This window comes from Meleagris gallopavo, chromosome 11, assembly GCF_000146605.3.
Source record: "Meleagris gallopavo isolate NT-WF06-2002-E0010 breed Aviagen turkey brand Nicholas breeding stock chromosome 11, Turkey_5.1, whole genome shotgun sequence".
NCBI classification, from domain to species: domain Eukaryota; kingdom Metazoa; phylum Chordata; class Aves; order Galliformes; family Phasianidae; genus Meleagris; species Meleagris gallopavo.
Genome location: NC_015021.2, coordinates 572,714 through 597,657, shown reverse-complemented (window position 1 = coordinate 597,657; position 24,944 = coordinate 572,714). Strand labels below are relative to the sequence as shown.

The 24,944-nt window shown below is 46.1% G+C and overlaps 1 protein-coding gene across 1 annotated transcript in view; it reads right to left on the bottom strand.

Annotated features, from left to right (window-relative positions):
- GPC1 (glypican 1) overlaps window positions 1-2,835 on the bottom strand; it is a gene marked incomplete at its 5' end in the record, with an annotated part of 79,442 nt that extends 76,607 nt beyond the window's left edge. Inside the window, 1 exon segment of the mRNA NM_001303227.1 lies at window positions 2,676-2,835. Coding sequence (NP_001290156.1) covers window positions 2,676-2,835 — 160 coding nt within the window.
- Between the last annotated feature and the right edge of the window lie 22,109 nt (window positions 2,836-24,944).

Here is a 24,944-nt window from a genome sequence, read left to right as displayed (position 1 = left end):
CAGATCCCCATCTGCAGGACGAATTATCTTCTGAAGCCAAATGTTGAATACCAGCACAGAGAACACTACTTCAGAAGCATATTGCTGTAGACTTGATATTTTGTTAGCTGGAGCTTAAGGGCAATTTGCAAGTAGAGACTATTGCCATGATCAGCAGTGAGATTACAGAAGTAAGATCTGCTCTGGTGAATCTGAAGAAGATAGCTCCAGGCCTACAGTTCAGTGTGCCACACCTGCTAGCAAAGAATATATAAATAATTAGGCCTCTAGGATGCAAATACTACAAGGAGGGGATATCCCCATTCAAGGGCCAGTTTGGTTTGGCAACCTTTTGCAGCCAAACCAAATTGCAAACATAAAGACAAGCCATGCATCGATACCTCTGCAATCTCACAAGCTGCACTCTCTCCTAAAAGGCCAAAGACAGACATGGGGAAAGTGGAAAGGAAAAACCCTTTCTAGAGTACAAGCACACAAGCACTGTGAGAATCACATCATCATCAGATTTAGGAATAAATCAAAAACAAAGGCAGTGAAAGGTCTCTGCTTTAATCACTTGGCCGCAGAAGCTGCTGATAAGGAAATGCAACAAAACCTAGCGTGAAGTGCCTAGAAAGTCTACTTCTAGTCTAGAAAGACTAGAACTCGTGAGTTGAACATTAAAATAAATTCTCTACAGCTTTATACAGCACTACTTGCAAAACGCCTCAGTTAAGTGTAAGGTTAACATCAGCTGGAAAATAGGTGGTTTCTACTACGTTGCTGCAGCAGTTACTGTGATTTCATTGACCCATCAGCAGAATTACCTTAATTTTAAACCAGCTATCCAGCAGCTAAAGAAAACAAAACAAAGAACCGTGTATAGGTAAACTCATGCTTAAAACAAAGACACAGCATGATGAATGCTTTTTAAAAAATGGTGTCTTGCATAAATCATAAGCTCTATATTGATTGCAAGCAAAGTTAATCAAACTGAAAAAGGTATAATGGGAGCAGGAAACATCTTCCTGGCCTTGAGGGCTCAAGTGAGGTTATTTCCACTGCCAAACACTAATGATCTGTGCATTATGGTCTGTTACAGCAATGCTTTGCTTATTGAACACTTACGTTGTTGGGTGCTTTAAAAAAAACAGGAACAAGAACAACATACTTGGCTATGCACAAGAATTAATGTCTGTTTTTCTAAAATACTATTAATGAGAAAAGCTCTCACAGCTTTAATTGGCATTCAACACAGGCATCTCTCTCTGAGATGCCTCTTTTTGAATACCATTATTCTTATTGCTGTTATTACTATTGATCCACCAAAGCATCACACTTAAGTGTCTTTCACTAGATAACATAACCTTCAAAGCTTTCCATCAAGACTTACACCCTCTTTCATGACACAGGAAGAAGCCTGTTCTTTTGAGTATTTGGGGCAAAAATAAAGACCAGATGAACCAGCCAAAATTCACAAGAGGCAGAAAAGGAAAAGGACTCTGAAGCTGGTGGATTTTCTGCATTAACGTCTGCGAGAGGCTGGAGGGGCAAGTGTGCTCAGCAGGGGCTCCCATTCAGCTGACAGCCTGAGCAACCATCACTGGAAGGCTCTTCTGAAAATCTTGGCTATCACTTTTTAAGGCAGGTGAAAATCAATTAATTTTGAGCTTTTAAAAGAACGCCTTTGCCGTGGTCAACCCTGGCCACACAGCTACAGTACATTTTGCAGAGACGCACTGCCTTTTCTTTCTATTCAGTGCAAAAGCACTTAATCTTGGTTATCAGCTCCCTGAAGGTCAGGTTTATTTCTTTAGATCTATTATGTACTGTTTGAAATTTCCAGTTCCACCTTTCTGGCTATTATAGCTTATTTCTCCAACTCCTTTTCATGGTAACTCCATATGATGACTGCTGATAAAGTTAGGAGGACCGTGATTTTAAATGCCTGACCTTCTTCAAAATCTGATAATGGATACAGTCTCTGAATCATAGGTCATCTCAATTTTGCTAATAAACCATTTATTTCTAGTGGCCTTCAAGGCCTTGAGGCTTTCTGTGCACTACAAAATGTATTCTTCAGGGAACAATAAAAGTAAGAGAGCATCCTTTGCCATTGCTTAGAACACTACAGAGGATGCTGTGGTCTGGAGAGCGTGTCTGCCTACCACTACTTAAGTGCAGAGGCCTCTAAGTTCTTTGCTCCCATATACCATTTTCATATGTTCATGCAAAACTTAAAGGTACAAACATCTAACAAGAGCTGAACTCTTTAATTGCAATTTACATGGAGAAAATAAGAAAAATCCAAGCCTCCTTAGACTCTCCACATCTACTGAGGACCATTCAGCCACCTCTACTGTAGTCTGCAGCTTCCCAAGCCAAGTCTTACATCAGTATCTCCAACATTATGCTGTTGTGGTAAGACCCGATTACGTTATGCTTGTAAAAGCTGCATCTGTGCCAAAGGACACAATTTGATGGCACAAATGCCTGCCAGCCTCCTGCAATGGCCTCACTGAAACAGAGTTCTCAAAATGACTTGTTCTTTCAAAAACACAGCCTGAGGTATAATTGCTATTGAAGGTCAACACTTAGGACAAACTATTGAACAAGATGCAGAGGAATTCATATCGAACATGAATACTGCAGTGACTGGGACGTGAGTAGGAGGTGAACAGAGCAGTTTTACTTACTGTCAAAGCTTCTGTACTGCGCCGTTAGGATCGTCTGCACTGAGCGGCCGGCCTCTTTCATCATGGCTTCAAATTCACTTCGGCTTTTGTTTGCAAAGTTCTCCTCCATCTCGCTGGTGCAGCAGGTGTAGCCTTGTGGACAGATTCGCAGGTGCTCCCCTAAAGTGAGAGAAAGCACAGCTGAGTGGCCAGCTCTGGAAAGGGAAGGATTTCACCCCAGATGACCTCAGCATAAAAACATTCCGACTCCCTGATAACCTGGCATGCATTACGCATTATGTATCTGCTTGCTAACTGCAGTTATCTTACATTAGTTTAGCAGTTGGTCTGAATGCAGGTAGAGGTTTTCTCATTCTGAACTGTGATGGAAGGAAAAGTGAAAGCAATAAAATGCATGCACTGGGAAGGAAATAAGAAATACAAGTATCTCCCACCCTGTCTGCCTTAGACAGAGCCCAGAAGACATGAAAGTCTCTAATGAAATGACACACTAATTGTCCTCATTAGACTTCACACATCTCTTAGGATGTGTGAAACTACTTTGCCAAAAAACAAAACCCAAAAAACCACTAGGAATAACCCCTCAAGTCCTATCCCTATCATGAGAAGGGATTTCTAGAACCAGAGAGATAAGATTAGGGAGAAGTTTTCAAAATACAGAGGTGTGCTGAAAACCGGTGGAATCTGGGTGGCTAATTATCCTCCCCACATTTTGAAATGTGCCTGTTTACTCTTTTTACAATGAAAAATCTTATCTTCCAGAAAGAAACACAACTACCCCCCAAAAAGAGTTGCTATGACAAGCACTGATTGAATATACCCTTTATAAGGGTATAAGGAACCATACAGCTATAAAGAACTATAAAACTATAAGGATGAACAGGAAAGGTAAAATGACACGGATGTTAAATTGAAATATTCTTCAGAATGGAAGTTCCTTCTGACCCCCCTCAATCTCTTTATTCTGGAGAAGCAACCATTTGCACAGGCAGACTCAGCAACATTTTGAAAACAATTGCAGAAGCTCTTGAGAGTCCTCACAAACAAAAAGACATCCACCTGAAAACACACCTCACACTTCTTGCCCAGCAACAAGGTTTCATTTGAACAAAATCAAACATCATGGTTATTTCTTTTAAAGAATATAAAAAAAACTTTTTACATTACAACTTAAGTTGAGATAAACCAATTGCAAAGAACAAAATTTATTGGGACTGCCAGTGATTTTGCTGGCAGTTTTATAGGACTGCTGTCTTAATGTCCTTAAGCTTAGACAAATACTTAAAATCATGTTTTACCTTATGTACATCAACAGCTGAACCTGCACAGTCCCAGATTTTCCCACTGAAGTCCTGAGTTATTTCCAGCCCAGAGCTCTTAGCAAATGCATGCCTCAGTTTAAAGGGTCTTTAAAATTGGGCACGTGTCAAAAATTGGCAGTCAATGCCACATAATTAGCAGCCCAGAAGTCATTCTGATGGGAGAGCTCTGTAGCTGATGCATTTGAGGCAGAAGCCTTTCAGAAGTGTGCATTGGCTGGCACTGGGTTCCTTGCTGGCAGACAGCACTGGAATGACCTGCAAGCAGGTGAGGTGAGAGTGCTCAGGAACACTGAGGTTCCAAAGGAATGGGAGCAGGACAGGACCTGCCGCTGCCCAGCTGTGGGGGAGAGCAGTCCCCAGGATGCGCCCAGAGCCGCACTGCTGTGCTGCGCTGCCTGCGGGTCGCACTGGCTGCAGGCCCAGTGCCATTGCTGCAGCTCTGCACGGGTCAAGCAGGCTCACGTAGGAGCCAAGAGGCAAACACCAGCAGTGTGTGCTGCTGGGCTAAGCCTTCCTCTCATGTATTTCCTTCCAGACAGCTGGAATTATTTTACAAGGTGCAGCTTTGTTTCACGTCACAGCAAATTAATATCTTCTTACCCAGACTCTTCTGCCTGATTTCTGCTTCCACAGTATTTCTGAGGAGAATCGACGTTTTATTCACTGTTGTTTTACCACTGCAAACATTCTCCCACACTCCCATTACTGTCCCAAGGATGGAACGATCCCTGTCAGTGAAGGCTCTGCCAGGCCTGCTGGCCAGCAGCACCGAGGCTGGAAGGCTCAGCCTCAGCCACCAACAACCCCTTAAGGTTTGGCAAGCCAAGGCCAGGCGGTGGGAATGGCCCTCCTGAGAGCCCCTTCTCCTGACCAGCTGCCAGCACATTGCACCCGGCCTCAGCAAGGCTTCCTGCCCCTCTTCTCCAGGCTGCAGCGAACTCCAGCAGGAGCACGGGGCACCTGGAACAGAGCCCCACTCAGAACTGTGCCACCAAGCCTGGAACCGCAGGGAGCAAACACTGGGCTCCAGAGACAAAGGGAGAAAGCACGAGGCCAGCAGCCTGGGGCAGGCCTGCAGCCTAGGCCCTGACTCCTGGGGGCTGCAGTCTGGGCAGGACCACGCCTGCCTGGAGAAGGAGGCAGGTGCCCAAGAGGATGGGCTCTGTGCTGCACCTCAGCTGCCCACTGCACCTCAGCAAGGAGGAGCAGCAAGATTTTGAGGTGTGCTAATTACAGCGTGACATGATTACAGTGTGACATGAGCAGACAAAATCCTCCCTGCTCCCACCCCACCCTGAAGCGCTGGGTGTGTTTCAGCAGTGGCAGCGGTCCAGCACTGCTCTGCTAACAGAGCAGCACACAACCTGCAGCCATGGAGAGCAGAGAAAGAGGGGGGAAAGACCGAAAGGGAAAAGGCAAACTCGTAGCTAAAATTGCTTAATTTTACACAACTTAGAGAATCAAACTGAGATTTTTTTTTTTAATGCTTAAATTCAGAGCAGCCTTAATTCCTTTTGATGCAACATTTATATTAGCTTTCTACAGGAGGTATTTGTAGGGTACTCAGCACCACAGCATTTTATCTCAGTGGGAAGCTAAGTTTTCCTCATTTGTCTTTGTATGCCTAACTTGGTGTGTACAAGAAAGTCTTACAGCTCTGCTAGAATGCTTCTCTTGCTTTGCTTTTTAACCTGACCCACCCTGGATTTGCTACTATTATTTCAACATTTCTTTAAATTGATTTCAAAATAAACATACTCTAGACTGTATTTTTGTTTTCCCTGTATTTCAAAGTTCATTTGTTTGCTATCTCAACATTATGTCATTGCTGACAGTGCACTATAAATACCTCTGAGTTCACTTGGCTGGAGATTATTTGCAGATATCTATGGAGAGCTGAGATGTTCTGCAAGCAATAAATCTGCAAGACACAGTGCACTCTTCCTCTCTACTGCTGCATCAGAGAAATTTCCTGCTGTCTGCAGCTGACATGCTGCTCACCATTTGCTCCATAGCATGTGCTCCCAGGCTGGAAAAGCTTTGCAGAAAGCAAAAGAACACAGTAGAAGCCGAACTGGCAGCAAACAGAAAGTGGCTGAAATCTTGAAGATAATAGATATACTCCACATATACTCAGACTAACTTAGTCAGGGCATGAGTGCCTGTAACTTAAAACCCAGACTTCTCTCATGGCTCCAGCCTTCAAATCGTGGCCCACCACTATGCAGCATGGCACAGAGGCACCCAGCTTGCATTGGATGCCTCAGCTCATACCAGTTCTGCTCTGCTTTACGTGCTCCACATTTAAGACATGGCTGACTAAGTACAAGAAGAAGTACTTTGGGATGCCCAGCTTCCTCCTTGCAGAGCTACCTGTTTGCCCAAACCTTTAGCAACCAAAAATGTGTGGTTCAGTAAATGTCTCATGAAGAGTGGGCTGCCAAACCAGGCTGGGATGTAACCCATGGACTTCACTGTCTCCTTGAAAAGGAGACGGGGCAGAGCATGCATGAAAACAACACCAAATTCCTCACTTACAATGAGCAGTCCTGGAGTGGAGTAGAAAGAAATAGGCAGAAGGCTGAGGACAAGAAAATATTACACTGCTTGTCTACAGGCTTTGACTGTCTTTCAGATACCCTCTCAGCTGGCAGTGTTAGCAGAACACTTTGGCTTTCATTCATGACTCCGTTTGAGAGTGCCAACTATCAGATCACTTCACCACTTGTGTCAGAGCCCCCAGGAAGAGCCCTGCACACACACCACTGACTCAGTGGGGCTCGGCTCCAGGCAGGCTGCGCTGCAGGAAGAACGGCAGGTCCACGGGTCTAAAGGCAACACCAAGAGCTCTCAGCTCCCTTTAGCCATGGAAATAGTGCTATTTCTATTGTGCTCACATGATGCAGGAGATTGAATTTATCACAATTTTTGCAGAAGGTTGGGGGTTATTTGGATGTGTTAGAGTATCTAAATGCAAATTATTACAAAAATAAATTCTGGGAGGAATAATTTATTCCTGGCTGCGATAAATCCATCATGAGTCTTATTTGTAATGCTCATCCCACCCATTCTCCAAACTGCTCCAGAAATTCTTCTCATGCTCCTAGACCCAAATCGACCCCTACTCCTCCATTCTGGCCTTCAGCACCTGCAACCCAAAGCGCATTCTCAGGGGCTCCTTGGGGTCAGGTCGCAGACAGCTGTGCTTGCTGAAATCCCACGCTGCTAAGAGCCCTCCTTCACGCAGCCTGAGGAAGGCAGGGCACAGCCCTGGGGCCGGTGCAGCCAGAGAACACAGGAACACCTGGTGAGCTCTACTTCTCTCCTGCTGGCCTTGCTAGGCACCTAACAAACAGGCAGCGCAATGAAAGCAAATCCCTTCCTTGTGCCTCCCTGCTTGTCCTGCTTCAGGTGCTCCTGTCCTCACCTCTCTTCAAATACGATCCGCCCCCAGATTGATTGAGAGCATACTGGTAAGTCACTGACAGCACAGCCTTTCACACTGGTACCCTGAAACCCACTACCCATAGTACCTTTGAAACCCAGTCTTGTGACATGTAACTCGTAGACGAAAAGGGGAAACCCAGAAACATGTGACTAGGACACAGCCTTGCGGCTGATCCTCCTAGGACAAGCTCCTCATGCAGTTCTCATTCCAGATGTGCTGAGAAACATTAGCTGCCAAGCTTCTTCCCAACACCTCTGCACCCCAGCATCTCTGTAAGGTAGACAGGGAGCAGCTGCTCTCAAAGCAGCTGCCAGCATCAGACTGAACTGAAAGCCATTCTGCTCTGTTAAGGGGAACACGACTCAGGAAGTCTCCTGCTTTGCAAAGGCTGGTGTCAGCTTGGCGCCATGCAGCCCATTTCCTTGCTGTGCAGTTAGCTGTGGGCAAAATGGGAGATCTATATTCTGGTTGTGAGCTAGGAGTAGTGGTCTGTTTGGCTTCCCTTTGCACGTAATGTCAGCAGAGTCATGGGAGGCCCAAATATGAAATGTTGTATAGCAAGCCTTCCAAATTTGATCAAAAGGCACTGAGCCGTGTTCCGCCCTGCTCTGAGCAATAACAGTGGACAAGGATGAACCACTTTCATAATGCTTTACCATCCAATGGTTGATCACATAGCCTGTGCTACTCGAGATGAACTCGAGTTTTTGTGCCAGATAAAGAAAACATCGGCGATAAAAACAGCCTTAAGACAACATAACAGCAAAACATGAATGCATGTTCACACAGCCCATCAGTCTGGCCAGGATTATACCCAAACTGAAAATGCAAGGACAGATAATCCATAAGATTCGCTCATTCCATTCTTTACCTTTCAACTCCCACCAAGATTTAATAAACTATCAAAACACTGTTAACCAAATAAGACAACTCAATCTGGCTGCTGCGGGGAGCTGGCTCCGTACCAGGTCAGCACTGCTCCTTAACTGCATTACAATGAAGCTCTGACCCAGTGAAGAGATGCAGGTATTTCTGAGAAATAACACAGCTGGCATCCTCAGAGCAAAGGACCCCAGGCAGGCGTAGGCTCTGCCTTGCAGCCGCTCGGTCCAGGAGTGTGGCTTTCAGGGAGAGGTTGGGTAAGACTGGATGGGAATTTCCTCCTATCCGTTCTGTTCATGCGTTTAAATTCTTCAGACTCCAAGCTGTCAGCTCAGTGTCATGCTCACACACTGGAAGTGTGGTATCAATTTGTTTAATCCCAGACCCCGATGTCAGAACAATTTATAAGGCAGGCAAACATGGGCAAAAAAGTTAATTAACAGAGGAGAAAGAGCCACCTTCATGTCCTGGAAAAATATTAAGTACAGAGTAGATAAGAATGCCTTCAGAAATGACAGTTTGAGAATCCTAATGTCATCAGTGCATGTTTCTGTGGCAAACTGCCCAAAGGAAGGGAACAGAGAAAATGTCACAAACGCTGACAACAGACTTGATTCTTACTGAAAAGCTCTGCACGAAAGCAGTTTACCCACTCACTGCTCCTTTGGGGTTGGGGAGTGTCACTCTGAATGAACGAACTGCTCCCGGTTTCTCATTCAGGGCTTGGATGTGCCCTTCACCACAGGGGCTTAGCTCTCCATCTGACTCGCAGCCATGCACACGCAGCACAAATCAGTGCAGGGTGCAGTGATCCAAGCCTATGTTTAAGGACAAAGTAGGAAAGGCCTTATAATTTGCAGTAGAAAATATCTTTTTTGGTGGTTGGAGAGAGGAATGAAAGAATTTGGCTCTAGGGCCAAATCCCCATGTACCACAAGTGAGGACCTCCGCATCGCTGCACTGACGGAGCACCACAACCCGGCGCTCCCAGAGCCTCACCCAAGCTCTGGAGCTGGCAGGGAGCAGCCCTGCTGCAGGAGGGAACTGATCCACCCTGAGAGGCTTCATCAGGGGAGCCACACAGGGTCTGCAATTAGCACTCTCCAAATAAATCAGTCTTCAAAGAAGCTCTCAGTTCAGATCAGAACAGTTGCAGGGATCAGGGAGGAATGCACAGGGAGCCAACTGTTGCACTCCTTCCCTTTCTCTGAAAAGCAGGAAACCCTTTAAAAGAATCTCAGACAAGGGAAGAATTATCCTGTCTCTTCGCATAACGCTTGTGGGGACGAACTGAAGTTGTTTGTCATAATCCATCACTGACAACCTCTTTCAGAGTAGTCCTGAGCACATCAGCTTCTTGCCAGATGTTCTGCTTTATTTTTTTTCTTCTTGGAACAAAGAGTCTTTTTATCCTCAGTTTGCTGCAAACTAAAATAAGATCAAACTGGAAACCTATTGCTCTTATCAGATGCAGTTTCATTCGTAACAATGTAGATATGTTAGAACATAAGAGGCAAAGCAATTCATTAACCAATGTTTTCAATTTCCTCCCAGAAAATGTTCTGCTAGCTTTTCTCCCAGTTTGCTGCAGGAGGGAGCAGTCCAGGAGAGCAATCTAAGAGGTACTAAACTAAAATTAAAGATACAGTTCTTTAAGAGATGATAGTTTTTGGCTTATTCCTGAGTAATTTAAAAAAACCCAGCAGCAACAGCTTTCAGGCCTTATAATCCAGGACAGGAACTTGAGAAAGGGTTTTCCAGTCCTGCTGCTGAAGAAAAATGGTGACACTGCACTTTGGGATAAGGAGGTAGGAGAGCTTCAGCACGGCTTCAGGCATGTTGCTCACGAGTAGGGAGCGCTCATAGCCAGTCCCTGTTATTTCAGTGGAAAGAAGAGGAAAACCTGGATTCCTCTTTCATGCCAGTCAGCATTCAGAGAACGCGTCCCTCTAGCCCCAGCTGAGCTGCGTGACCGGTAGATGCTGATGTGAAGACACTGGCAACAAACACCCCGGGCTTCAGACCCGTGCTAAGTGCTGAGCTCCTGTGATGCAGCCCTGTTTCTTAGCCCTGACACCTCCATGGGACACAGTGATGGGATGCACCCACAGAGGAAGAGGATGGCACACCTGGGGCAGGCTGCGCAGCGCTGCCTCCCTCCCACCACGCTGTGGGCAGCGTGCTCTGCCCTGCAGGAAGGCCGCAGCCATGGGCATAGCGCTCCCAGCCCACACCGCTGTCTGCTAAAAGCACAGATCTGCCCGGTGAAAAGGGACAAATTAAAAACCCCAATTGCTCTGTCTGCTGGTAGGAATGAAAATGACTCCCTAGTGTGCAAAAAAACTTGCCTCTAAATAGTTATTAAACAAATGAAACTATTAGATCTAAACCTAATTTAGCTTGAATGAATTTGCAAAAACAAAATGCCTGTGCCCAAAACCTAAAAAAATTAGGTTTAATGACATTCAATCTTGAATTCCATAAATATGTGTCTTTTTAATTAAAAGGCGCATGTAACGAATTGTCTGAACCATGCAAATTCAAAATCATCCTTTTCAGATCTCTGTGAAAATCTGAGTTTTCCTATGTCATAAAAGAGGAGTGCTTATCTTTGCTTTACGTGTTGGTGGGGATGTAGGAAGGTGCAGGGTTGCAGGGGCAGTTCTGGTTGCTGTGGGCTTTTTCATGTTGCATCTCAAAGCTTTCTCAGGTCCAGAAATGCTCAGTTTCCCCCCAGGTATTGCTTCATCTTCTGAAGATTTTGACGGGCAGCAAAACAGGAGAGGCCTTTCCTACTGTGACAGGAAACACGAGCTACAGGGTCATCTCGTGGGAACATGAATTGCAGACTTCTGGCTGGAAAAATCACACAGTTGATGCAGAACTTAGGAGAATGAGTCTGGAGCCTGCAGAAGCCTCTGGTCTCTGCATGCAAGAGATCTGCAGCAGAAGGAATTCAATATGCTCCTTCCACTCCTGCACAGGTGAAGCTTGAGCCATCGCTCTTCCTTTTGTGCCTCCATCTGATCCTCCCAGCTGTCAAGACACAGTGGATATCCCCAAGGAGCTCCTCATCTATCCCCAGGGCTCATGCAGGGCTACCGAGAGCCGAGGGCTCAGTTTTGGCCCCACTGCCATGTTGTGAGCAGCCTTCTGCAACAGCCACATCATCCCCTGCCACTCCATGCAGTAACACAGGGACCGTGGTGAAACGGGCTCAGCACTGCAATCCCAACACCCTGCTTGATCTCAATGTGGCTCATCCAAAATCTTACCAGAGAAATTTATTTTGGGCAACTCCTATTTGAAAACTTAATGGAAGTGTAGTTGTTCTCCCCTGAGCGCCAGGAACAGATGACTAAGAAACGTTGCCAGTATCTGTCTTTCAGCAAGATTAGTGCTGGGTTTGTGTGGTATCCTATTTATAACCTTGACAAACAGCTCACCCAATCATTTCATACTTAATCATAGCTGTCTGCCTGGCTCCCTTCAGAGAAATGCTTTTCAAAAAGTATCTGCCAACAACATAGGAACAAAAGGAAGCAGACCACAGTCAAAAAAAACTTGCTTCCCAAACCAGCAAACAGCACATGCTCACAAGCAGTGCAGAAACCAGGTCCTGGTAAATCACGAGGCATAATTATAGCGTCATGATTCATGGTACTGCACAGCTACAGTTAGTCAGCGTTTCCACTGTAAACCCCTATTTTCAGAGAGGTCTGCAGCTCAGCTGCAAGAAATTAGTCCATGATGAAATTTGGCAGTAGAAATTCTAGAGTAAGGATTTTTATTTTCCTTAACCATTTAGAAATCACAGAATCACCAAGGTTGGAAAAGACGTCTAAGACCATCCAGTCCAACCATCCACCTATCAGGACTTCACCACTAACCCACATCCCTCAGTATCACATCTACACATTTCTTGAACGCTTCCAGGGACAGTGACCCTTGGCAGCCCATTCCAGCACTGACCACTTTTTCAGAGAAGTTTTTTTTCCTGATATCCAATCTGAACCTCCCCTGCTGCAACTGAAGGCCATTCTCTCTTGTCCTATCACTGTTACATGGGAGCAGAGGCCAACTCCCACCTCGCCACAATCTCCTTTCCTCCTTCAGGATCTTGTAAAGAGCAGTAAGGTCTCCCGAGTCTCCTCTTCTCCAGACTGACCCATCCCGGTTCCCTCAGCCGCTGTTTCCCCCCTTATTTCTGAGGCTGCAGCAGTAGTCTTAAAAAAAAAAGAGAGAGAAGAACACTTCTAGGTGCTTTTTGGTGGCTGGTTTCTGTGTCTGTCTGTCTCTCTCTTTGTGGATAATAGGACCAAAACGTAAATTTAGCTGGGATGTTCAGCTACAGAAGTCTTAAGAGTTTGAAGTTATGACTTCCACAGTTAGAACCCAATTTTCCATCGGACACATTGGTGTTAGTATCCATGGAGTTGATTGCTATGCGTTAAGGCACCTTTACCCTCAGAGTAAACATGCCTATTTATCTAGTTTATCTAATTTACACTTGATGGGATTGAGCTGGTAATTTACATGTCTTTGTGTCTTTCTTGAAACACCATCTTCCAGGATTATCAGAGATTGCTTCCTGCTCTCACCCCCCAAACCCTGCACTACCCCTGCTGCTCCCCATGCACCCAGCTCCCAGCAGGGCTCCCACTGGCACACACACAAGCATGGCTGCGACCACTGCGGAAGAAGTGTGGTGAAGGGAAAGGAGCAATACCTGGTGGGACAATATTAAATAGAGCCTTTCACAATATTTTCACCTGCACTGAGATACTGACTGCTGTTTGCATGCCTGGGAACGTCAGAAAAATACTTTTGCTCTTTTCCAAGTAGCTCTGGGCTCTGCCTCCTAAGAATTCAGTATTCGAGGTAGCAGTTAGGAATTAAGAGCTAAATGAACTCAGTAAGATTACTCATGTGCCTTCGATCATTTACAGGACTGTCCGCCAGATCTCGGCTTCAGAAGACTGGATTGCAGCTCCTGCTGCAGCCGTTACCCTGACACAGCACATCCGCAGAGGAGCAGCTGATAGCAGTGCTGCAATGTCTCCACAGAGCACGGTTATGGTTAGGAATATCTCACAGAAACTGTCATTCATTCAGTACTCAGCTAAATGCGTAAGGAGGGGTGAAAGAAGAGCTCAACAATTTCAGGCATTTGTAACCTGAAAGAGACCCATTCTTGACATTTTGGTTCCTGGGTCTTTTTCACCTGAGTGTCATTAAGAAATGGCAGGTTCAGTTAGAATGCAGACTGTACCGTTTTCTTTTCTTTACCCCTCTTCCCCAGAACGCAAGCTTTCAATATTCTGCAGCTATCTTGAAAGGCTTTATGAACCAGTCAGTAGAAGATACCACTTTTAAAACATGAATTTAATTCTCTGACACTGTATATTCAAGTAGGTACATTATTCCCATTTGGGAAAATCTCTGTATCTTCTGCATCAGGTCCCAGGAACTTAAGGAGCTCTAAATCCAGGATCCCAGCAAAAGCCACAAGCACTCCTTCTAATCCCATGCTTTCTGAGCTCCCTGATATGCCCTGTTCTTGTACGACCACATTCTTTTGCATCATGCCACAGTACCATCACCAATAAACCTGAAAGCAGGTTTATCAAGTCCACACATTCAGTTAAGCCAATGGGAAATGTTTTTGGCACTCTTAAAGACACAGCACACCATCTCCACACATTCACCAGTCTGGCCACTACTGCAATTCATGAGTGTAATTCAAAGGCACCTTCTCTTTTTGCAAGATCTCAGGAGAAGTGTAATTCCAGTCCAACCAGTGAATGACAATACAGCTACCCTGCAATCAGTATGTTTCTCAGCACTACCCCGCAGCATTCCTTATCCGGGCTTGTTCCAGAGCTACAAAACCAAATGTCTGCAGAGAAGCAAAGGCTCTGAGAGCAGCACGCTGTCCTCTGCAGAGCTCTCCTGCTTGTGTGCAGATTGCCTGCCTCCCAGCAGCAAATTCTATAGCCTTTACTGACTGGAGAGCAAATCGGGCAGGATTTGGTTCTATGAGCACCCACATAAGTAAACACTAGCAATCCTCTTGGTCTGCTGTCAGTAAGCAAGTCATGTTCCAGCCTTCAGGCTTCCCCAGGGTGCCGCTAAGGGACTGCTCCTCTCCTACCACATGTGGTCACACAGCTTGAATGCCAGTCAAGGTGAGCCGCGGCAAACCTGGGAGGGAGAAAATCCACGTGAAAATCTCACGGAAACAGATGCTGTCACTGGGGATGCTCAGAATCAGGCTGGGAAACAGCTCTAAATATTCTCTGCTGAGCAGCTCTGCATTTGCTGAGACTCTCATCCTCCATTTCCCAGGATGTTATGACTGTCCATCTCCTGGCTAGAGTGCCAGGCACAGGCAGACCATAAGGGATACTCCCACACCTGGGCTGGGAATGCAAACAGCAGATCCAGCGTTAGAAATAAAGGGTGCAATAAGATCTGCACCTTTAGTTGCATCTTCATTGCTTGTGGCAGCTGAAAAAGCCTTCATTAATTCACACACTATTCACACATTACTTCACACACTATTTTTGATCCAGTTCAAAACCCAGTCATCAGCAGAACACAAACCTCCCATTCCTGTTTGTGATGTGCATCACCTGGCCCCACTTGAGCAGCCAGAGGGCAGTGGGTGCCCCCAGCTAGGGAGTACTCTTCCCCTCCAGAGCTGTGCCTCCCTGCCCCAGTGCTGGGACATGAACATGCATAAGCTCCTCAGCTCTGTAAGCCCATGCCTGGGACTCCCGAAAGCCCTCTCAGTGTGTGTTGCCATCGCCTGGCTTGTGGGGACATGGGGCAGACATCCCCACTTCCAGCACCACCAACAACCAGCTGCTCCTCTGTTTCCTCAGCTCTGCAGCTGCCCCAGCGAAGTGTTACTCAGGGTGCACAAACCACACAACCCACACTGTTAGCTGCCTTCCACTAGCTGAGACTCAGAGCTACTGATTTCCAAGGCATCACCTGACATGGGGAACAACTGGGAATGAATCAGATCAACTTACAGAGAACCTGCTATTAAAAACCCCGTGCTTTTTCAAAGTGATGCAAAGCACTCGCTACAACTTCAGGCTGTTGCCCACCTGAAGATCCTCCCATTTGAGTTGATGGCACAACTCCTCAAAGGTAGAGGGACTGGCCCCCCAGTGCTTCTTAACTCTTGCGACACACTGGTGCGTACAACAGCAGGTTAGCCAAAGGGGAAAGAGCCGTCATGTCCATCAACCCTTTTCTGAACAGCAGGGAGAGTTTGCAAAAACAAAGGGAGAGCCTTTTGCTCTATGGTTTTAATCACAGCTGTTGCACAGCAATTTGCCCTGATGCTCGGAGCATGAGCAAACTGCCACGTTTCAGAAGCGAAGTGTGCTGCAAGTGAGATGCCCTACGAACACTGCTGGCCAAGCCCAACATTTCTTCCAAGATGGACTTGGCATTCCCTGTGTCAAACAGCTAACTTGTTCCTAACTACAGCCCCTGCAATATAAGAAACTAGGAAAGACGAGTTTCTGCCACAAGTTCTGGATGTATTTTGATTTCATCTTTTTGCCTGCCAAAAGACAGGGCTTTCTAGATGGATTTTAGATTATTTTCTCAGCCTGAAACATGATAGTTTAATAAAGTGATGCAAGGCTCACAAGAACAAGTTATCATATACTTCCTCAGGCAGTTCAAAGCTACTAAGATTTCACGTGAAAGCAAAAATAGTAAAAAAAAAACCACCAACCAAAAACAAAACAGCTTCAGGGCAGGAAAATAATCTCAAAGCCTTATCACTCCCTGACACTCAGTTTTAATTGTGTCTTTTCCACAAAGCAAAGCAAAGACTAAGTCCGAAGATCGTCTGCCTGTCTGATCCCTGTGCTGTCAGCCTTGGCTCCCTCTCCCTACCCTTCAGATTATTCATTTCCCTAGCACCCTCTAACAAGCCCTCACTCTGCCCATGGCAGTGAGTCCAGTTCCTTTCGAGCAGGAATTTTCTCCCTGCTCTCTTGTGTGGGGCTGAGAATGGATGCCAGCAGGGAGGATTTGCTTTAGCAAGGCTTTAATGCCTAGCAATCCTGTGGTTCAGACCATGCAGGAAGGCATCCCAAAGATCAGAGTCCCTTCCAGCTTTGCCACAAGAGACCAGCCCTTAGCTTACATCTGGGACATTTCTGTATTATAGCCTGCAGCATTCAGTCAGCCTTGCCTCTTTCTTCTTTCTTTCTTTCTCTTGCCCCTCTACCTCCACTTTCACCCATTCCAACTTTGCTGCCATCATCTGTCCTTTTTCCTCATCTCATAAATACGCAGTGTGCCAAGGGCATACTGGTAACTTCTACTACCTGAATGCAACACTGAGGTCATCTGCTTACTAGGAAGAAGTAAAATCCATCAACTGCACCGCTATGAATTCATTGTCTCTGTAAGGCAGAATGGGCACTCCTGCAGTGCTCCTGTTAAAAGAGAACAAACTTCTTATAAGAAAGCTCTCAGTGTCTCAGGAAAGAAACACCGAATGGGGTGGCCGTGGATGGGGTGGATGAAAGTGCATGTTGCACTGAGGTTTACAGTTAAGTGGTACATAGCAGTACACTGCGCTTATTTTCACACAAAAGGCAATGCAAAGGCATTATTTCCCTCTTTTGAGCTGTGACCTGAGGTGCCATCAGCCCTGGCAGACTCAGTGAAGTCAAGTGAATGGCTGCCTGCTTGGCACCTGACCACAGAGCTTTGGGTGAAGTGAGCAATGCTGGTTAAGGACTTAGATGCCACATCCATCTTGGAGGTGTGCAGCAAAATAGCTGAAAAAGATGCTCCAGGACTAGGAAGAGAATAAAACACCTCATCCTCTGAAACAGTTCACTCATGGAACTCCTCCACCGATTTGGTCAGGGCATCAGCACAGCAGTCCATCCACATGCAATGCACTTCGGCACACACACCCATGCCATCGATTCGTGCAACAATTCCCCAACAGAAACAAGCCCAACAGTTCCCATGTGAATGCCAGTCTGCTTACATGAGGAGGCTGTGGGTGGCGAAGCTGGAGCATGTGTAGCCCACTGCACTCTTGACATAATGAAGAAAATATCCTCCCATAAGAGGAGTGAAAATATTACTTCCCTGAGGGATGCGGTATTAAATTACCAGCCTAGGCAGTTTTAGCAATGTCTGCAAGGTTTATTTTGATCCTCACTTCCACACACATGCAAACACCAACATCAGCTTTCCTCGGGAGCATTAAACATTACAATGTCGCTTAAGAAAACAGATACTGCCAACAGGCCGTCAGAAAGATAAGAAAGAACCTGACTGTGCTACAGGCTGTAATTGTTTCAGGATTTAGCCATCGAAAATACACTTTTTGCACCTTGGTAGGGCCAGGAGATAGCATCTATTTTAATCATCATTGCTCAAATCCCTCAGATGCTGCTAACAGCTCTATTCAGACTCAGAAAGCACAATGCTGGGCTGGCTGTCACTCCTGCTTGCAATCACTATTTGTTTCCTGCACGGCAGAGGGTTGCTGTCAGCTAGGCTGTATTTTTTCTTTATCCTAAGTGATGAAAGTAAGGTTCCGGGAGGCCCTTAGTAGAGCTCACACTCTTCCCAGCAGCACAGCCACTGCTGTACTTTTGGTTCAGTTCCCTGATCAAGAGTCTCTGTGCCTGGTGATTTGCATCTCCCACTGGTTAGTGATATATTTCACCTACAGCCTTACTAACACCAAATTCAAGCCTAGCTCCAGAGTCTAGCCTTTCCAGCTTATCCCTTATGTCTTCCAGTCTCTGCAGACACAGTCCAGTCAGCTGAAGTGGAAACAATACCAGAGCTGAAGCCAGGCAAAGCCATTGCACTCAGGCACCAGAGCCGTGGCAGCAGCCCAGCCCAGCCCAGCCCAAGGATGCTGTGGGGACACCACCTGGTCTCCCTTGCCTTGTCTGCTCTTCCTGCCTCCTGCCTCTCCTGATGGAACTTAGGTTCCTTAGGCACTCCACGTGGTCACTGTGGCAAGCCTGCACCGGGCTGGCCTGAAACATATCCTGAGGTCAGGGTAGGTGACAAATAAGGGAACCCCTTAGTAAGGATATTTTCCTGTCATCTATTACAACCCTGAATACTTATCTGTTAAAATAATTTGATCAATACTTTCAAGAATGTTTTGTTATTTGGAGTGATCAATTTCGGGCATCTTAAAGAGGCCTTGTTTTTAGAAAGCTGAAGCTTGCCTTCCAAAATTCAGTCTCCTTTGTTGCTTGGCATCTTCAGAAACCCAGCGGATAGCAGTACCCACGGACATACCTTCCTTGCTCACCTCAGGGCCCAGCAGTGAGCAGCCCTGCTGAGAAAGCAACATGAAGTTCTCGCAGGAGGTAGAAAGGCAGCAGGCTGTGTGTGAGGAGGCCACAGGTGCTTACAGCCAAGCAGATCGGCCGTGGCTCCTCAGCACAGGCAGATCCATGCTGACGGGCATCAGCGCAGGCCACAGGGCAGGCTATAGCTCGCTGGTGAGCAGGGCTTTGGGCCCAGGTGGATTCAGAACAGCAGATATTGCTCGGAGATGGGAGAGAAATCACTGTGTGAAGCCTTTTTGAAACACCGGGGAGCTAAGTGCTGTCTTTAAGGACAGCGGTAGGTTTATAAGGAATGCTGCTGAGCCCAAATCACATAGCTTGAGCTGCAGGATTAAAGAAGCCATCACCCACCACACGGAAACAAACCCAGCAGACAGAAGTATGATTCCCCCTCGTCTGCCCTCTTCTCCCAGCTCCCTAGACAGGCCCAGCCGAGCCAGCAGCAGGCTGCCTGCAGAGCTGTGTGAGCGATGCTGCTGCTGCATCGTCAAGCACCCAACCTTTGTCCTTGGCCTTCACTCAGCCCCTGCCTCACCGTGGTGCTGCAGGGCCAACATGAATGTCCCCTACTGCAAGGCTGGCTTCCAGCCCTGCGCAGAGCCCTCCTCCTAGGCTGCTCCACCTGAGTACCGCTATGTCCCCAGTTGACATTCTCTGTTCCTTGGGGTACAAAAAATCCCAAGCACTTCTGGCCTCTACTGCCTGGGCCCAAACCCATCAACGTATTCTGCTACCTACCAGCCTATGGGTGCTCTCTGCATGCACAGAGCTGAGGTGCTTTGTGGGGCTTGGCCTCAGGCACCTGAGTGCAGCTCTCACGGCAGCATTAAGTGCGCAAAGTGAGCAAGCAGCCATAACCAAAGAAGAGTGAGAGCAAAATCTTGCCAGTGAAGTGCCCCCAGCTTCACCATCCAAGTTCCTTAATTCAGCTGAAATGGGTCTTCTTGTTCCAAGGAGCGCTTCACACAGAATTCTTGTAAGGTGTCAACTGAGTGTGAATGGCATGGGAAAGAAAGGTGCGAAGTCTGCATTTCTCAGATACTAATTTTATGCTGTTTAAAATATGTTGATGGATGATAGACTGATATCACCAACTACAGTAGGCATTACATCATGTTGCAGAGAGTACATATGGTGTCCAGTGGCTGCCAGCTAGACCTGGCTTGGTTAAAGCAACCATAAAAGCTACATTGTTGACATTACAGTAGTAGACTGTTTCTTGAGCTCGAGTTGTTTCTAAGGTATCATCCACCATCTGCAATAAAAAATACTAAAGTGTCCTTCTAAAATATCTTTTCGGAAAATGTGCCCCAGGACACAGAAGGGCTAGGCTAGTCCGCTCTTTGCTGTTTAATAGCAGCTCTGAGAACAGGCATCCACTTGGCCATAGGTTCTTGTGCTTGGCATGCAGCACTGGATACCAAAATGTTTTTATCAGCTCTTTGTTCAGGCTGTACAAAAACAATGAATTCACATGAGATCACTTAAATCAGTAAATGGACTTTAAATATATCTGAAGCTTCAACAATCCAAGAGCAAGATCAATCTGCAGAACCCATAGAACCAAATGCAGTCCTGACCTGCTTCATTTCTGCAGCCTGGTTCTGCCCCAAAACTCCTTCCCACGTGCCAACAGTACCTGCAATTCCTTTTTCATTTCCTGTCCAAGCTCTGGACAGCACTGGAAATATTTTGCTAGCAAGATTAGACAAAATCCCATGTATTCAGCCCAGCATGGGTACTGCAGATCAAATATACAACCCATTTCCAAAACCATTGCCTCCCCCCGCTTCTTTTTCCCCCGTGTCTCTTTTAACACTGCTATTGATGAGATTAAATCCTCTTCAGATGAGCTGCCCAGCAGCTCGCACACACCAAGAACCTTTTCAGAACGCCTTTCCAATTCCCTGCAATGACGTGACAGAAGTTTAAAACCCAGCACTTCATCTCTCTGCCTTCAGTATGCAGCCGCCTGCTGCATGAGCAACAGCACAGCTCTGTTCAGTTCTCAGGGAGCTAAGCCTGGATGCTTTCATGTTTCATCCAAGTCACTCAAGCAGCAACAAGAGAAAACCCTCCTGCCAAGTTCCCAGTGCCCCAGTGCCCCCTGGGCACCACAAAAGCTGTCACTTGCATTCTCCAATTCCCAAGTGTTCAGCAGAGTTCATCCATGCTGAATGCATCCCTACACTGTCTTCCTTTCAAGGCCAGTCTGATCAGGCCCTGTGCAACCTGATCCAGCTGTGGTGTCCCTGTGCATTGCAGGGGAGTTGTACTACATTGCCCTCAGAGGTCCCTTCCAGCTCTAAGGATTCTATGATTCCGCCACTGCTGTCCTCAGCAGCAGTTCCACCTGCAATGAATGTACTGTGGTCTGCAGCCTCACCTTGCTGCATTTCAGTGATTTGTTTCACTGGCATGGCAGCTCACAAGCAGTCCGGGGCTCAGCCCCCTCCCCACCACAGCTGGCCCCACGCCTGCAGCAGGCTCAGGCAGAGAGCACCTATGTGTCTACTGTGCATGCATGCAGGTGCTGGCATTTGCATTCCCTCCCTGACCAATCAGCTTGCAAACTGGAGAGTCCTAGGAGACAGCTTGAGATGTTTCTTCTCCTCCAGCACACTCAAACACTTGCAGTTATAGAATATAGTATAGAATATTATATTATTCTTCATAATATAAATATATAAAGGAATAAGTAAAACAGATATGCAACAGGCTTACAGGCTTAGTGCAGCAGTTCCTGGCTGACACTAGGTAAAATATGTATTGAAGATAGCTGCAGAGGGCTTTGCACATAGCATATAAACAGTAACACCTGCTTATTTTACCTTCTCGAAGCCTGACTCTTTGTGCAGCCTACCTGGACATCTATAATGTGCACAGCTGTTTTCAGATCAGAGACACTTTTCAAGATCAAAAGATTCACTGAACTGCAACTTATCATTTTTTTTTTGTTTAAACTACATCACGTAAGAGCGCCCTACAGAACACATGGGCAGTTACTCCAGGTCTACTGCGGACAAATGGTTTCAGCTCCACCAAGGCTCCAGGACTGTGACACTAAATGATCTCCATGAACCTGCCCAAAGGCCCAATTCTTCCAAGTTTTCCAGAGGAAAAAGACCATGTCGAAGAGCATTACAACCCAACAGCAGAGAAGGCACAGCAGGCAGGCTGCTCGCACAAGCTTAGACACAGAAGGGTAAATGTTTCCGATTTAAATTCAGTCCTATGAGCCCCACATCCACTGCTTTTTGCAAGCAGCAGTTCTAACAGCACAGCTTGAAATTGGTGTATATCCTGTAGTCCCCAAGCACTGATGGTGATGATGAATTCTTGCTATGCTGCTGTTTCTTCCGAATTTATTGTTCCTCTTTCAATACAGCCCTTCCTGAAGGACCACAAAGGACACGTCCCCACTAAACTGCAGGTTTTGTGTTCTGTTTATTACCCCCTGAACGACAATGACAGTTGATATATGATTATGGTTACTCCTGACCATTAAACACTTCATTGGAAACCACCAAATGCTTCACCATTTGGAAAACAACATTTGAGAAGTGGATCTTTTTGTTTTTTGAAATTACTGGGTTACTTGCACTGTAACGTGACACACAGCATAGGGAAACGCCAAGATTCGCAGTCCACTGCAAAGGGAATGGCTTCCTCCTGCCTTCAGCAACTTCTGTGTCCGACACTTCTTGGAAGACTTCAGTGTGCTTCATGCAGGCCCTGACTCCTTTGCATGCACCTCCCAGCTAGAAGCAGCAGATCCATAGCTGGCACACCACTGACCCTATGGAAATCCCTCTTACTTCCAGGAAAAGTCTGCCCCAGACTCCCAGCTGAGCTCTACTTTCTGTTCACTCTTGGCAAGTAGACTTTCAGATTCCCATCATGACTTCCTGTCTCATGCCCACCTGCTCCATTCCTTTAAGCCAATGGACTGCTGAAGGGGAATAAAACTCAGCTCCTGCATGTACCCACAGCCCACCTGCTCCAGGGACCTGGCAGGCTCACCCAGTGACCATCACGTGCGTGCTCTGGATGAGAAGTAAGCTCAGCACAGATTTACTGGATATGGGAAATCCGGTCCCATTAGCAGTGTATGCATCGTTGCTTTAAAAATCCAGTCTTGTATACCTGGATTGCGAAGATTTTTTTCTTTTTTCTTTTTAGAATAACCATCAAGGATGGCCAGCTGAGTTGTGCTGGATGTCAGGCCAAAACCTAACCTTCATTTCCAATGATAAAAGTAACACCCCAATATTAATAGATAAAGTTCTGACACAAGGAATTGGCTGGTCTAAGCCAGAGCAATTCAGTTGGCTTCCGTTTGCTAATAGCCAGCATCCATTAATTATCCTTATTGCCGAGGAGGATAAAGGCTGCTCAAACACACAGACTGCACTGCATCCTTTTCCACTGTCAGACTTCCATAGCAAAAGCTAATCCCAAGCAAATCTCCATGCAGCTGCCATGGAAGAGCTTTTGATCTCCCTGTACTGGAGAGAAAAGGGAAAGAGAAAAGATGGATTGGATGGAGCTGGCTGCTGTCTGGCCCTTGCCAGACTTTCTCCAAGGGAGCCTTGGGAATGGAAGTGATGGGGAAGAGCTTGCTCCTCACCAGCAACTATTTCACAACTGCCAGAAGCTACCAGCCTAAGATGGGCTCTGATTGGATGCTTATGTCAACACACAGAAATGCTTTCTTAGCTCTGAAAAAAGTCCTTCCACATGGCAAAGAATTTACAGCCTAACTGGACACGACAGGAAAAGAATAGATGAAGGTAGCTCTGCGTAGAAGGGCTACTGACTTGCTCAAGTTTATGCAAAAATTCTGCAACAGAGCCAAAAACTGCACCTACTGCTCCTGCATCTTGTATCTGTCCTTTAACAGCCAGGCTGTTCTTCCTTGCGGGTGCCTGTGCTATGACTGACAGGTGTGTATCATCTGCACAAGCCAGGAAAATGCAGTATATTCAGCTCTAGAATCTCAGAACTCCATCTTTATACAGAATTTTTGTGACAGAAAAAGGTTCTCTGAATGTCAGCATTTCCATATTATCACGTCTGTATACTGATTGCCATGGCAGTGGGAATTCAAAAGATAAAAAAAAAAGAAGCAATTTAAAGATTAAAAAACTGTTTAGAGTTGATAGTCGTGAGCAGTTTCAGTCTATTAAATCTCTCATCAGTTTACATTCATCTAATGTTTTATTTTAAATACATCCAACAAAATCAGATGCTCAGAAGGGAAGTGCTGTACCAAAGAGTGCATATCTGCACGTTCTCCAGTGGCACACCCAGCACAGGGAAGGCTATCTCCTTTATGCAGCACTTACTGCTCTGCACTACAAACCATAACCTGTGTTTAGCTTTCCATCCATTGCACTCACCCAGGTGCAGCAGCCTTAGCAGATGTAAGGGCTACAACAGCCAAATGCCAGCAAGTAGCAGCTGAGCCCTGCTGGCAGGGCACACTTGTCTTGCCGGAGCAGAACATCCCGGACAGCACAGAGGTGTACTCAAATTTTGAGTAAATTGACATCAGTAAAGGGGCAAGGACATGTTACCAAAAATGCTTGCCTACCTCCCTCCTTTATTGCCATTTTGTGGATTCAACCCACAAGAGCCTTTTTTTAGTTTTTCATCTGCCAGCAAAAAACAAAAGGCCAGGAATACAGCAAGGCAAGTAAAATGATCATAGTAGTTATGACAATAGCTGCCTTCATAAAACCATCTTACAGTACTTTATGATAAGATAAAGAACCAGAAATCTGAGAGCAGTGACAGATTGATACTGTCCCTTGTCCAAGGAAAACACTGATTCCTGATACGCGGAAAGAAGAGCTGAAAGTTTAGCTGTTGAGACAGAAACAGTCTTGTACCTTCAATATGGCTCTCCTGGCACAAGCCAAAGTATTTCCTTGTTTGACTCACACTGAACTCTCAACTAAATTACAAACAAGACATGAGCAAAAGGCAGCCAGGACCAATATGCCTCCTGAAATAGCCTTTCCTCAGCTGTACTTGGAGCTGTAAGATCAATATTCTTGCTTTGTAAGAGGCTGTGTTTACCAGAAGCACTGTCGATTCCTAGTTCCAAGATTTTTTAGGGCTTGTTCATACCTGAGACAAACTGCTTCTTACATGCTTTCCTATGTGCTTTTAGGCAATCTAGAATATTTGAGAGGTGTTTCATTTGAGAAAATACCTGGCCATATTCTGAGATTTTGTC